General features: G+C 33.2%; 1 protein-coding gene across 1 annotated transcript in view; it reads left to right on the top strand.

The window, feature by feature from the left end:
* LOC102879567 (cysteine-rich secretory protein 3) overlaps nt 1–15957 on the top strand; it is a 34565-nt gene extending 18608 nt beyond the window's left edge. The window contains exons 3-9 of the mRNA XM_006926454.3: nt 4178–4248; nt 7628–7744; nt 9258–9345; nt 10898–11046; nt 11465–11562; nt 13425–13513; nt 15423–15957. Of these exons, the coding sequence (XP_006926516.1) occupies nt 4180–4248; nt 7628–7744; nt 9258–9345; nt 10898–11046; nt 11465–11562; nt 13425–13513; nt 15423–15550 (738 nt within the window). The 5' untranslated portion in view covers nt 4178–4179 and the 3' untranslated portion in view covers nt 15551–15957. The remainder of the gene's footprint in view (nt 1–4177; nt 4249–7627; nt 7745–9257; nt 9346–10897; nt 11047–11464; nt 11563–13424; nt 13514–15422) is intronic.
* Nucleotides 15958–16413: the final 456 nt, after the last annotated feature.

Raw genomic sequence — 16413 nt, forward strand, 5'->3', positions numbered from 1 at the left:
TTCTCTGTGGCTCTCAAATTCTCCAGGAGGCCCTCTTCAGGCCATTGCTAGGGGGATGGGCATTCTAGCTAAAGAGAGTGTCCTCTGGAGACTCTGAAAGTTTCTATAGCTCCACTACTGAGCAAGTATATAGTGAACCATCTTTAGCCATCAGGCATTTAAAAGAATGTGGAGATGGTAGTCTGTCTTTTCCAAACTCAATCTAATTATGGAAAAAAGTCAAATGTACCTGAAGAAACTGAGAGAAATTATATCCTGTACATAATCAGAAAAATTGAATATAATCAAAAGTTTACTGGATGGGCTTTAAACACTTCTATCCAGGAATAAGATTAGTGTTTTTGGAGTTAGCTTGTGGGTTTCTTTGGAGAAAGGGAGACTGAAAGATTCTTGAAGGATGTGATTAGAATCAAGGTTTGAGAATTAACATGATCAAAGGCATAAAAACATATGATCAAAGGATAATGAAAGTATAAAAAGACTATCTCGATTACATTTATGGAATAAAGATTATCTAATGAATGATGTCACAATTCGTGTTCCCCAAGCAATGCTAAGAAAATTTGAGACACAGGAAATTTATTAAGGAATGCACTTGGGATCAATTCCTTTGGAAAGGAGGAGAAGGAAGCAAGATTAGGCAAAGGTAGAAATTAAGCTGTGATATAGTTTCATTGGAGGGGAGGCTTCAGCCAATCAACTACTTCAGAGTAGTTCTGGAACTGGGAAGATGTTTCAGGGATGTTTCTAGTTGGAGTGAAGAGGTCAGGCCTTTATACCCCGTATCTGACAGACATCAAATGAGGCCGCCATTTGAAGGGAGCATGACCTTGGGCCAGGTGGCTGTCTTCAGCAGAGGCAATCCTTGAAGGTCCTGGGAGCTGAGAGATTTCTGCTGGAAACACTCACTATCAGCTGAAGGAGCAAGCATCTCAAATGATAATAACAATAGTAAGGTTAATGCTAGGACTTGTATGTATATGGTGGTTGTTTTATGTTATCAAATTTCTTTAACATTATTAATCTCCTTAAACCTCACAAAAACCCTATGAAGTGACCCTATGTCACCATATTTTAATATGACAGATGTAAATTTTCAATTTCATGTAGTTAAAGATGAGCTGAGTAAAAAAGGACCAATAACATCAAGAAAAACCCAGGCGTCTTAACACTTACATTGCTCTCTTTTATCATGATGCAAGTGCCAAAGTTTATGTTTGTTCAATAGGGGATCAGGCACCTCTGCAAAATAAAAATGACTCCTTTCGATATTAAATTTATATATTTGCTTTATATAGAAATAAGTTTATTTTTTCTTTCCATGTTTTTCCTTTTCTGGTTTCAAATTTCCCTTCCGTTCTTTTACCTCTTCCTCCATTTCACCTAAAAACTATAGCATAAACAAAACCAATCTTTTCCTATTGCTATGAGTGAAATTTTAATTGTACAGAACATTGTAGAAACATCTGTATAAGTTGTATTCATTATAAAACCCTTACAGGAACACGCTATCAACTTTGTGATTACCATTCCAACTCCCTCCCTTCCCATCCTAGTTGTTAAATGGACAAAAACACGTTATTAAATAGTCGACAAAGCTCCCCATTGTTTCAAGACATTTATATAAATAGAGATTATCATTGTGGCATATGCTTTCAACTCAAGATGGACAGCCTAAGAAAATATATTTGAATTCTCAAAATCTTAGGACTTTTATTTTATATTTGAAGGACAACAAAAAAGGTTTGACTTATCTGTTAATAATGTACATTAATTTTTTCTGACTTTCTTAAATGTGTTCACTAATTTATTAGCTATTTACCAGTCACAAAAAGATTTATAGCAATGTGTTATTTTTGTCACGGCAAAAAATTCATTAAATGCTTTCATTCTACCCAAAACCCCATGTCTCCAAAAATTATAGTACAGTTTATTGGGAAATGGACACTGAGGTTAAATGAAAACTTGGGTTCTGTCCCAGCTATGCACTAACTAACAATGAGACGATCAGGAGATCACTATCTCCATGCCTCTGTTTTCCATTTTCTTGAACATCATAATGCCTAATCTATTAGCTGTACCTGTTTGCAAAAATGTGGTTAAAGTAACACGTTTGACAAAGTCGGAGGCACTTTTCCAAGAGTTAATAATTCTCTTGGAATAAAGATCTTTCTTTTTCCTAATTATTGTAATTACAGTAATGTAGACTTACAGAAAATACAGAAAAGAATGTTTAACACATGAAGATAAACTCATTCTCTTGTATTTCTGTCTAACCTCATTTGTTCTTTGCTTGGCTTTTTGTCTGAGCATTCATTTTGTGGGAGAAGAGGATAAGGACCTGTTTCTGTTACTATCCTCCAGGAGAATTATAATGTACATATTTTCCAGATGTCCTTACACATCAAGATGATTAATACCACTATGTAATAACATTTTTGTTAACTTATCTTAAAATTGATCCCAAATACCTATGCCAGGGAGTTTTTGTCATAAAACTATAAGAAAAGCAGAGCTGCATTCAGATACATTTGCTGAATAGTAGTTGGAGGTAACCAGCAATCTCAGTGCCTTGCTCACTCATGCGCACTGGAATGCAGATATGTAGCTCCAGAAGATTTCAAATTACTACATGTTATGGACAGTAGAGCACACTTGAAAATATCCTAACCCTCAAATATTAAACATGAGAATGTATATAGCCTGCTAGGGCTACCACTACAAAGGTTTGGTGGCCTAAACAACAGAAATGTATTTTCTCACAGGTCTGAAGGTTAGAAGTCTGAGACCAAAGTGCCAGTATGGTTAGTCTCTGGTGAAATTTCTCTTCGTGATCTGCAAACAGTCACCTTCTTACTGTGTTCCCACATAGCCTCTTCTCTGTGTGCGGGAAAGGGGGTGGGATCCCTGGTATCTCTCCTTATATAAGCACTAACCCTATTGGATCAGGGCCCATCTTTATGGCCTCTTTCAACCTTAATTACTTCCTTAGAGGCCCAAATACAAATACACACACACTGGGGATTAGGGTTTCAACATATGAATTTGGGGAGGGTACAAACTTTCAGTTGTAACAGAAGGTTAACGATTTCTCATATACTATATGGTATTCTCTCTTTTTTTTCTTTTAAACTTAACTTTGACGCATAAGCATTTTCCTTGTTACAAAACCATCATAAACATAATTTTATGTCTAATATACTCCAATAAGAGGATGTATTCTAATTTATTTAGACATTTTATCTCCCTGTTAATTAAGCATTAATTAATTATGTTTTACCCTATTAATATTGTGATAAAATTTATGCCTAAAGGTTTTCAGCATATATTATTCCCTCAGGATTCCAAAAAGTTGAATTAATGAAGCAAAGCATATGAACATATTAAGGGTGTTAATAAAAACTGTGCTAGTAATCCTTTAAAAGCGATTTTCTGTTTTTAGATCGGAGAGTATTGCCTTTTTTTGAAATTTGAAGCATTGTAATAAAAAGAAATGTTTGAATGAAAATGAAGATGATACTGGCTGCATATGCAGAACTGAAGAGAGTAGTTGAAAGTGTAAGTAGTTGAAAGTGTTAAAATCAAACAAACAAACAAAAAATACTAACTTCTTAGTAGATTTGCCTAGGGTTCTGTGAAGGGCAAATATATAAGCCAGAGGCCTGGGCAGAAAGAAATGGTATATGCTAACTGGTAAATTGAAGAGATGTTAATTAGTGGATATTTGTAAAAGTAAACAGAGTTTAAGGAAACCATCAAGGCCTAGTACAGTAGTACCCCAGTAACAGTAACAGGATCTATTACTACTCCTAAATGGTCGGTGTAAGGAAGCCACTCCCAGAATGTGAAAAGAGGAGCTACATAGACAAGGCTGTGGAACTAGGGTGGAATTGGGTAGTGTAGCCTTAACATTTACAGATGTATTACTTCAAGAGCTCCAGTCAAGTACATCTGCTTGTTCTTCATCGTCTACCTGGGAGTCTTGCTTTTGAGGTTGAATCCATTATCACTCTACTGGCACCCTGAAACAAATCTGCTTTTGTTATGTTACTGATGAATTTGAGATATCTGAGTTCATTACATTGTTTTATTTTGGGGTTTTTTTCCCCTGTGTTTAAAAGTCCAGGCACTAAACATTCCAATGCTGGTCTTTGTCCCTTTTGTTTTGTTTTCCCAGCAATGGCATTATTCCCGGTGTTGCTGTTTCTGGTTCCTGTGATGCTTCCATTCTTTCCTGCAAATGGACAGGTAGGGTTGAGGTTGAAGATCTTTTCAGAATGATTCAATCAATCTTGAGGCACATCAAGCTACTAGATCAATTTTCAAAAGTAAAAAGGGCTAGAGTGTCTAGTACATCGCAAAGAACTCATTGATTACTCAAGGTACTTAACACAATTAAATCTAAGGCTGTTGACCCACCAGTATGGTAACACTTAGTCACCTGAAGATACTCACCACTGGAAATGTGGATGGTAGGAATTAAGTTCTGCATAAATGTATTACACAACAGACTTAGAAGACTTAAAAAGAAATAAAATATCTCAATAATTTTAATATGAATCGCATGATGAAAACATGTATTTTGAATATGTTAAATAAAATATATTTCAATATTAATTTAATGTTTATCTTTTTAAAGTGGCCACCAAAAAATTAAAATTATGTATTATGCTTTATTTATTTTTTTATTGACAGTATTCATCTATAAGTTTAAAAGCTATCAAAACTTCTTTTATCACAAGATCTTTTCTTTTTTCTTTTTTTCAAGATCTTTTCTGATTTCCTTTTACTTAATCCATTTCAATGTGATCCCTCCACAAAATTAACAATATATAATCTCAAATTAGTAAAACTTCTTCACTTATATCACCACATTTAATTTTCATAGTTACTGGGTGAGGATAATTGAATCTATATTTTTAATGTATAAAAAGAAAATTCACTAAAGTATTAAATATTTGATTTTTTCATAACTTTTACAATTATTATGTATAAGATAAGATGCTCTTATTGTTTGTGATATGCTGCTTCACTTTAATAATCTCAAAACAGAATGAGTTGTTCTCTTTCAATTGGCTCGTAGGTACCTGTAGAAAGTATCTCTCTTCAAATCAGAAAACTTCTGAATGTAAGGAGCTATAGGTTCTCACGTTCTTCTTTAGCTTTGGGCATCAAGATTAGCTAGGACTCCCTAGACCAGAGAATTCTGACACAAGGGCAAACATCATTTAACATTTGTAAATAAAGTCATTATGTTACTACAATCAGATTTTTAATCGAAGATGATTTTTTCATCGCTAAGGGCTTCATTCCAGAAATTTGTTGTCTTCCCAATTTCTTCCCTAAATATTTCCTTTTATGGCCCTTTCCAATCTCCCGACACCTCTTTGGTCCATCTCCTGTTTTCATTTATAAAATTAATAAAAAGAGATATCATTAAAAAAAGAGAGATATCATTTGCCTCTTGCACTACTAAATTTTTGCTGAGAAAATGCTTTACATACCCTCTTCCCAGTGTGTTTTCTGTATCTTCTTTCTCAAGATGCCTGGAAAACACTATTCATCTCTCAAAATCCCAATCCAGAACATCTTTTTTTGATGGTCTAACCCCAATCAAGAAGGGTCAATCCATCCTTTCTCTATATCTAGTAGATGCTACCTATCATTTTATGTATCATGTGGTATTATAATTATTTATATCATATTGCTTATCCAATATAAACTCTTTAAGGATAGATAGATGACATATTGTATACTTTTTATTTTCAATACTCTATATTCAACATTTTTCACCCGTCACATAATAAAATCTTTATTGATACTTATTTTATAAAGCAAGCAAAGCCATGTCTTCATTAGTAGAATTTTTATCTACAAAGCAAGATGGGGTAAGAAGCAGGAAATAAGTACTTTTCCTGTCTCAGGGGCCAAATTTTGAGCTGCTTTGAAATGAAACTATTTTAAGCAGGTGTTCGAGGGTTATTAGGACATATCCAGGGTTGTTATTTTATGCTTCAACGTAATACAGAGATCGGCCACCACTAATATAATAACCCATTGCATTCTTTCTAACTTAGGAATCAGTAGCTGGGAAAGTGCCAGATCTGTGGGTGCCTTCGTATTCATTCTTGGTCCCTGTCCTTAAGAACATATAAGCAGGTGGGAGAAATAGACTCATAAGTAGATAGTGGCAATAGAATGTGGTCAGACCTATGTCTGCAGTATTTGGAGAGCTTCAAGAGAACTCAGTATTGCAGAAAGGAAAGAATAACTTGTCTCCAGGTGTTAAGGAAAATCTGTAAAGGGCCCTGTCTTTCAGACTTACACTTCAAAATCTTGTTCATGTTCATATAACATCACATTCTTGTATAAATTTAGGTCATCGAATTGGGTAAATTTTATGCAACAATTCACACACTGTACTCTACCTCCAGGCTTAAACCCCCCCCCATATACATATACAAAGATAAACCAAAAATATATTTGATTTAAATTTTTTAATTTTATTAAATTTATTGGGGTGACAGCTAATAAAAGTATATAGATTTCAAGTGTACAATTCTATAATACATTATTTGTATATTGCATTATGTATTCACCACTCAAAGTCATCTACTTTTATCACTATATATTTGATCTACTTTACCCTTTTCTACATACCCCTACCCCTTTCCCTCTGGTAACCACCATACTGTTGTCCGAGTCTATGAATTTTTGTCTTGTTCGTTTGCTACTTTCAATTTTAGATCCCATATATGAGTGAAATCATGATTCTTGACTTTTATCCATCTGACTTATTTTGCTTAGCATGATAATCTCAAGATTCATTCATGTTGTCACAAATAGCAGTATTTCATCTTTTCTTATAGCTGAGTAGTATTCCATTGTATATATGGACCTCCTCTTCTTTATCCAATCACCTACTGAAGAATACTTCAATTGTTTCCATGTCTTGGATACTGTGAATAATGATGAGCATCTGATTTAATACTTTAAATATATTTCTGTTACTAAAAGAAACAAAATCAACAATAACCCATTAACTGGATGAATTTGCTACCTCTAAATTGACGCAGGGATTTGTTTAATGTTGTAAAACTGTCTCTTGAGCAACTCCATAAAATCTGCTGCATAATAGGTAGAGTCTTTTGCTCATGTTGAATGCACTTGGACTGGTCCTAAACATTTTTTCTCTAAATACAGACACCTTGTCAGGTCAAAGTTCCTCTTAAAGTTTAGAATGAGTCACCTGCCCCTACTCTTAACACTTCCTTACTGCAGCCTGATTATGAATGAGAATGTCTTAATGGTTTCTATCTTGTAACTTGCCATTATTTTATCACACATATATCTAGAAAAATCACATGAAGACTAGAAATTGGTATTTGTGGTCTCAGAGGTGTTGTTAATTGTCATGCCATAAATTATATCTCTACTCTCAAAATTTAACTCTGTTTCTTTCCTATTTAAAAGTCATAGCTTTGGCTCAGATTTACTGATAATATTTAACAACACTGGCTTGAACTGTACACTTTTTAAATGATCTTTGCTCTCTTGAATTAACTTATTCATTTATATGCATTTTTCAAAACTTAAAAAAAATAATTCTAATTTGTCTTTCCTTTAGGCTTCAAATGTTGATGCTTTGTCAACCACTCGAAAAGAAATCCAAAGAGAGATTGTAAATAAACACAATGACCTAAGGAGGGCAGTCTCTCCATCTGCCAGTAACATGCTGAAGATGGTAAGAAGCAGTCATAAGGAAAGTGGCTTGAGCCAGCTGCTATAAGTTCAAGCACCTAGTAAATAAGATCTCTTAAGAACTTTGTGACTTAGGAAGTTCTATTTTTGTTATTTAATTGAGGTTTATTACCAACAAGGCAGAAATACTTTTTTTTTTATTACATATACTATTTTGCTTATAAATTGTATATCTCCCTACTATTATATGTTCTATTTACTAGAATAGTATAATCTATCAGGATCAATTCACTATCATGCCCATTTCAGAGTTTCCCAACTCTGTGACTAGAATTTCTGTTTCCAGAAAAAAAAAGGCACATATAGAGACTGCATACAATCTCAGGGTGCCCATGGAGCCCCTGAAACTCCTTCATAAGCCCTGGGCTAAAACCCTGGCCCTGAGGTTAGCGTGTGCCCTCTGACCCTGATAAATTGACTTTTAAACACTTTCTACTGGCATTTTCTGTTCATTTTGATCCAAAACAACTTTTGAATAAATTCTCTGGCTGTATGCAGCTCTCCTGTCCAGTCCGTCTCCATAGAGTCAGACCTACAATATCATCATCAATATAATCTTCATTATTAATGTCCACTCCATCTAAGTCCACCTTATACTCTAGATCTTTTCTAAGAAACATGTTGTTAGTAGGGGAAATTTAAGTTTTGCTGACTTGAAGCTTAAAGAAACCTTCTTTAAGGAAGAGAATACAAAACTATCTTATTACTGCAATTTTTACAAAATAAAATTTAAAAAAAAAATGGCCAGACATATTTTGAGGTCCCCTAGCACAACCTTGGAAGGGCCTATGCAAGTGAGGGGCCCAAAACTTAAGCTTCATTGGCTTCATGGGGTAGAGCAGGAATTCTTAATTTCACTTTATAATGGTTATATACTTATCAAGTTTGCAGGGCTATTTAAGTTGTGGAGGCAGAATTAAAACCAAATATTTGACATCCAATAATGGCCATTGTTTTTCCACTTACTTTCCTAAACTAGGATCAAGAAGGCTCTTTCCTTTTGGGATCAAGGACATTTAGGATAAAATAACCCAATTTTTCTGGACCCAGTACTGAAAGTCATGTCTCCCAAATGTATTCAGTAGGAAAAAACAAAAAAAAAACAAAAGGAACTAGAAACAAAGTATGCCAGCTCAGTATTACAGGAGAAATAATCTCATTTATCTACATGTTTATCAATAATTATAGTAGGACCACTATGTGCTATCATAAATAGACTATTAACTATCTAATATTTTTTAATTACTTAGGGTAACCATACTATCTATATTTCCTTGTCAAGCAGAAATAGGTTCATCAAAAAAAAATATGTCTGATTATAATGCATTATATATTATATACATATATATAATATATATAATGCATGTATATTATATGCATATACAGAAATTTTATAATGATGTGAATGAACCTACCAATCTCATTATAAACCTTATTTATGCTCCTTTGTGGTTTGAGTCACTAAATGCATATATTTTTTTCCCTCCTTGTTTTAGAAATGGGACAGCAAGGCAGCAGAAAATGCCCAAAAGTGGGCAAACAAGTGCCTTTTGAGACACAGTCAGCAAAAGGATAGAGCAATTGGTATGTAAATTAATATTTATTGAGTAGGTGAACAAGTAAAATAATAAGGGGCTATTTTTTTGATGTTGCATTAAGAAATCTTTGTGAATAAATATTGCTTGTAATGCTGCCTTTTTCAAGATGAAGTGTCTCCATGTGAGGAAAAAAATCTGGAAAGCACCACCTGTGCTTATTGAGTGTTTTATATTTTACAAAATTGTCTCACACAATATCACATTTGTAGCTATTAACCATCTTATGCATAAAGCAGGTCATGTATTATCTTTTTTTCTATTTTAGAGTAAGGAATGGACTGTCAAAGGGAAAATGATTGGTACTTAGTGTCATATATAGAAAATTTAAAATGAGAATTTCTGACTTCTAACCCAGCGCCCTTTTCATATTATGGAACTGTTTGTGTTTTAAAAACTATTTATAGCCAATGTATAAAATATGCTGAATTTTTCAAAGTTTCTGAATTTTACTCAAAAATATTTAGCATGTTTTTAATATTTGATGACAGTAAGTTGTCTTTTGTATGTTCTGTATGCCCACAATACATGCACCTAGAATAATCTATACGACATAACTTCTACATCAAGGAATATAAACACAATAAGATAAAATATTATAAGTATAAACTATTAGAAAAAATATTTACTTAAATTATTGAAAAGTGACAGATATAGGAAAGCCCAATTTGCAAGTAGTAAATAAATCTCCTGTTTTGAAAGTAGGACTGCCATTGTTATTATAATTTAATGAAATTATGAAGAGGGATGACTATATTCAGTAGAAGATTGAAACAAATTGTTTTGAAGATCCCAGTCTAGTTAGAATCTCAGTTTATTTGTTTCTCTCTTTAAAAAGCTATCCAAGAGTAGTGTACATTCCCTTTATGTAACATGTAGACGTTACATTTCAAATCATCCAAACATAAATATTAATTTTAAAGCTTGAAAAATATATTGAAATGTTCTGGGGCTGCAAAGCAATTTTTTTTCCTGTGTCTTTGAGGAGAAGTTAGGTTGTGACATTTTGATTTGCTGATTAAAGGGAGACCCATAAACTTAAAAAATATTGTCCTTCTTGGTGTCATTTCCTTCATGCTCAAGGCTCTTAAAGATGGAGCATAAAAGTTTTTACAAAGGTTACACAAAATAATAATTCTAAACATTTATTCAAGTTGCTATATATGAAAAATCTCTGGTAAGAGTGGATTAGAGTAAGAGAGAATATTATAAGAGTTGCTTTCTGCTTTCAGAAAGCTTACAATACACAGCAGAGAGCACATGAGGTATATACTAATGAACAATTTAATATGTAAATGAATGACTCTAGGCTGAGTAGATATTAAAGAGGACTTCATCAACTCAAAATTTTGCATGTTGACATCAGCCTTAATGTGTTTGGCACATCTGTCTTCTATTCACTTATAGCTTTTAAGGAACTCCTATGGATTAATCAACAGCTAGCAACAATGGCACTGTGTTTGAAGAACAGGGACTCTGATATATATAGTAACCATTGTATGTTTTATTGCTTTCCCCATGAATAATTTGTTTCTTCTTAGGGACAAGGAGCTGTGGTGAGAATCTCTTCATGTCAAGTTACCCTGCTTCATGGTCAGATGCAAGCCAAAATTGGTACAATGAAGAACGTGATTTTATCTATGGTGTTGGGCCAAAGCATCCTGATGCAGTGGTTGGACATTATACCCAGGTAAGAGAAACAAACAAAAACCTTTTTTGTCATAAATGCACTAAAAAGAAAACTTCTCTAAATTTTTACTGATTTCAATGTTGAATCTGGGGGAAGATCTCAAGTAGGCAAAAGACAATCCGCATTTTGTGGGTATTTCAGCTGTTAGCTGTCATTTGTAAAAGGCCTGCAGGTTCTTGGTAGGGAAATCTACTCTGTATTTTTCTAATAGTCTAAATGGATAAAGCAATGAATGTACATGAAAATGTAATATTTTTAAAGATCTTTAATTTAATTCAATAAACTAAATATATCCATAAGATATATGAATACATAATACATCAATAACGTTCTATTCAGATTTTTTATTTCCTACTATTTTTTTTCATCTTTCCTTCTTCTTTAATGTACTTTTGTATCTTCACCTATTTGCATATAGGTTGCTTGGGCCTCCTCTTTCAGCGTTGGATGTGGAATTGCCCATTGTCCCAATCAACAAGTTCTAAAATACTTCTATGTTTGCCAATATTGTCCTGCGTAAGTATACACTTTCGAATTTGCTGTCAATAATGCCATCAGCAATTCAATCTTTTAAAATTATCATGTAATAGACAAAACAGACTAAAAAAGCATGTTTCAGTGGAGAGATAAATCTTTAGAAAGGTTTTCTAAATTTGAGACACAACCCTTCTCAGAAAAAAGACCAGCTTCTCAGTTTCAACTATAATATTCTGAAACTGTATTCCCTCATGACAAAAATGATTTGTCTTCCCCCTCAATTGCCTTTCCCAAGGCTCAGGGTCACTCCACACATATCCAGAGTATGTAGTTCTCTAGATTTGGTACCATCAGTTTTTATGAAGTTCACATTCTATAAAGTGAAAGCTTGATTGTGAAGCTAAGAGTGAAGGTGAGGTAGCAAATGGAAATGACATTTTAGTGACCCTAACCCTTTGTATTCAAATGTTCCTATTCCTACTTATGCAAAAATATCTATAGTACATCATTAAGAATTGATTAAATCTTGGGCCTCAAATACTTTTCAAAAAATCCTTGATATATTTCAAGTTGTCGAGAAAAGGTAACATCTTAAGTCTTTGCTTCTCAGAATTTCACACAAAAAACTCTAAAGGAACCATTCATTAAGATCTTGGTTTATAGCAGCAAATACATCCCTTCCTCAAGCAAAGTGTTTGAATTATCCACAAAAATTCCAATGAACATATTGAAGATGTATTCTCAATAAATAGGTTGTTATTAATGTTTGAAATTCCTTGTCATGAGAAGGAAAGTTTTGACCCAAACTATGCTTCTTACATGATTTATTTTGAGACCATAGAAGACCCAGGTGAGGTTAGGTTCCAATTTAAGAAGTGTGACCTTCCTGCAAGCACCTATTAGGATTTAGTAGAAAGAATTGAAGGGTCTTAGGAGAATGAATCCAAATTCACTGCCTGGCTGTGGATCCAGTCATCTGTAGTAAGAGCTAGAGTGAAAAGTGAGAGAATTTCCAAAACACTTTTATATCTATTTCACAAATTTTCCAAGGATTCACACACATATAGCTGTCTTCTGTACAGGGAGATTGAGATTCAGATACTTTGCCTTGGGTCTGGGGCTCACTAGGTCCAAGTGAAGCTTTGACTCCCTTTTATTTTCAAATAGTAGCCAATAGGATAATAGTCATCAATGAGGTACAGGCTAGTCACTGTTAAGACCAATATACATTAGAGATTAATGTCAATTAAACCTTTTTATTCTAAATAACATTCTCATTTTTTGGAAACATAAAAATCTCACACACAAAATCTCTATAGTCAAAATCTTTCCTAATATATCTACCCCCCAAACTACTTGAAAATATCGCCACCCTGCATCTTGAAGCTAAAAATTATCCTAGAGCTTTACTTTCTCCAGTTTATATTATACAAATTATTAATAATTATAGCTTCCTTTTAAAATATAAAATTACATTTAACAGTAAGTGTTTTCCATACTGTAACCCTCTATCCCCACAGGAGCTTCTTCTGTCTCTCTAGGAGATATGTTTTACCCCTAGCCAGCACCTTGGGGTGCACTGACTTAGGAATTTCACTGAGTCTACTGAGAGATGAAGAGTGTTATCATACAGAAATATACCCTGAAAACTTTAGATTCTGTGAATCCCATTTCAGTTTCTCAGGTTGTGAGATCATGGTCAAGGAAGTGAGTGTATGTGTTAATTGTTAGATTACTTTGCATTGGTATTTGAGTACACACTGGCAATATTAGTTTTTCAGTCAATATGATTAAAATCAATGAATAAATATTCAAGTATATACAGTGATCAATGTTACTCTTGGAGCATAAACTAAACTGAAAAATGAAAAACATTTGACATGTTGTATTTCAAATTTCAGTGGAAACATTAGTAACAAAAAAAATACGCCGTACCAGAACGGAAAACCTTGTGCCAGCTGCCCTGATCACTGTGACAATGGACTATGCAGTAAGTTTGAAGTCATTAACTTGCTAGTATAACAAAATGACCTAACATTTTTGTTTAGAAATTAGACAATCTTCTGAACCAGCTTAAGCAATGCTTTCATATAAAAAACAATAATAAAATTTTTTTAACAGAATGCATTTAAGCAAAAATTTACACTATTCAGTATTCATGTATTATTTGCAATGAAAGCCTGTTACCACCTGTAACCTAATTTATTTTAATTAAATGTGAATTTTCTTTTCACCCAAATTAATGCCATTATAACAAAAGTGGCATCTTGAAAAGAAGATATAAAGGTGTGAGACTGTAGAATATGGCTCAATTCTGGACAGGCACAGCAAATATAATTTTTTATAACATACTAAATTCCTCATTTTCCTCATAGTATAGTTAGAATCATCAAGTTTAATTTAATAACCACATACACTTTTTTTTGCTAGTGACTTTTTGTTCTCTTTAAATGTCTATCAAATCTGCATATAGTATCATTAGCTCACAGAAGTCTCAAAACTATTTTAGCAGAAGAGAATAAAATTAATGTCATATAATATCTCATTTCCAGCATTGCTATGAATTGAGGTACAAAAAGTTGGTATTTTTGTTTAGTTGGGTTGTATTACTAAAATTGTGAACAATAAAAATGATCCATTAACTTAAATTTTTGCCTTTCGAATGCATTCACTTGACTGAATCGTAGCATTTTTTGAGTGAAATGTATAGCCATAATATAGAATATTGAGATTATATAAAAGCTATAAATTAGCTAAAAAAGAAAATACTTATACCTCTGCTGAATATTATTTATTAAGGAGTTTGGAATTTATCCTATTAGTAATGAGTAGCCAATCGAAAGATTCTAAACAGAAGAGTGATGAGATCAGACCTGTGTTTTATAAAGAGCTCTTGACAGTAGTATGAAAAAACAAATGGATCAAAGCTAGCTTGGAGACTTGAAAAAACATGGGTTCAATAACAAATCGATGTCTTTTTTGCATTAGGACAAAGTGAAAGAAGAGAAATAGTTTATAAGAGATAGGAAGAAAGTAGAATAGCCAGTGTTTATTACTTGTTTTTATTAAGCACTGACAAAAAGTAGAGGGGATAGAGTTCAGGTTCATTCCCAATGCCTGGTTTTAATAACTTAGTAGTTGGGAGTGCCATTTCTTTGAGATTTAGTGAATCAAGTTGGGAGTTGGGGAGGGATTCCAAAGAAGTGCCAAGCTTATAGGTAGGATGATAAATTTAGTTTGAGATTTCTTGAGTTTATAACCACTGAGGGACATCCAGGTGGAAATGTCCAATAGTTATAGTGAAATTCCCTCCTACTTTTACTTTTTAAATCCGCACTTTTTCATAATGACTTCTTACTTCTGAAAGAAAGATTAATGGCATTAGAGTCTAGTGGCAACAGTGTCCAATATAACTTTTTGCAATGATGGAAATGTTCAATATTTGCACTGTCCTGTAAAGTAGCCCATATAGACACATTGGCTGTTTAGCACTTGCAATATAACTAGTATCACTGAGGACCTGAAATTTCAACGGTCTTTTGTTTTAATTAATTTAAGTTTAAATGTGAACAACCTCATAGCTAACGGCTTTTGGATAGTGAAGTTCCAGAGAGATTCAGTTAAATTCATTTTACTCTCTTTTCTGAGGGAAGGAAATAAGTCAGTCATTTTAGAAATATTTGGAAAAGCTCAAAATTTAAAATGATAGCTTAATCAGTGAATTTAACTAAGGAACCTTATGTATCCCTCAAGATGTGAAATGGCCATCATAGTGTAATGAAGAATGCCAACTTGTTTGCTGTATTCCCTACTCTTCATTCACATTGAATTTATTCTTTGTGTTGCTGCTATGAAGGAAAATGATAATGAAGTGCCTAATTTCTTTGTTTTCATTTCAGCCAATAGTTGCGAATATGAAGATGTTTACAGTAACTGTGAGCAGTTGAAAAATCAACTGGGATGTGAACATGCTCTCACCAAGAATAGTTGCAAGGCTTCCTGCAATTGTTCAAACAAAATTTATTAAATGACCAATACATACTGAACATGGCTAAGTAGAGGAAAGCCACATCATCAACTTACACTTGACTTTTATTAGCAAGGAAATCATAGACATGCTAGCTAGAAATTTGATTCCAAATAGTAACATCTTTTTCTCTTGGATCTGCTTTTTATTTTACAGAAATCTCTTTCATACAAAGGGTTAAAAGGTAACAACTTTGGATTTTGATATAAATATGGAGATTCTGAAAGTTATATGAAAGTCTCTTATGACTAAGGTCACTAGAAATCTGAATTGAAATTGAGAATCATGTTCCTAGAACAAAATGTACAAAAAGTATGGAACTTGATGTCATCGTCACATGAATCCTGGACTATAGTCTTCCTTCCTAGGTTCACTTAATAGCTAAATATCTTTAAAGAAGTATTAATATATGCAGGCTTTAATTCCTCCCTCTTCTCACTTATTTAGCTTCCATCCTTATAATTATATTATTTTTTTCTTCCCAAGGTAACTCCAACCTTCAATTTTCCAAAAATCAATGAAGACTTTTCATTCTTCATCTGCATAAATTGTACAATAGAATATGACCATGCCTTCCTTTTTAAAACCTATGTTGGCATAGACAAATCTTAATATAGTAAATGTAAATACTCTTTCTACCAAGAGATAAAACTTAGACCCCTTCCTTTTGAGTCTGGGCTGAACTTAGTTGCTCATATCCAAAGTGTAAAATATGAAAAGAGAACAATAGTAACTTTTCAGTAGAGAAATCTGGCAAATGCCATCTTAACCAAGTTATCACAGTTAACATTACCTATAATAAGTCTTGTGGACTCACGTATATCTTTATATAAGATGATAAAAGGGCATTTCATTTCCATGGT

This window comes from Pteropus alecto, unplaced genomic scaffold (genome assembly GCF_000325575.1).
Source record: "Pteropus alecto unplaced genomic scaffold, ASM32557v1 scaffold7, whole genome shotgun sequence".
Classification (NCBI taxonomy): Eukaryota; Metazoa; Chordata; class Mammalia; order Chiroptera; family Pteropodidae; genus Pteropus; species Pteropus alecto.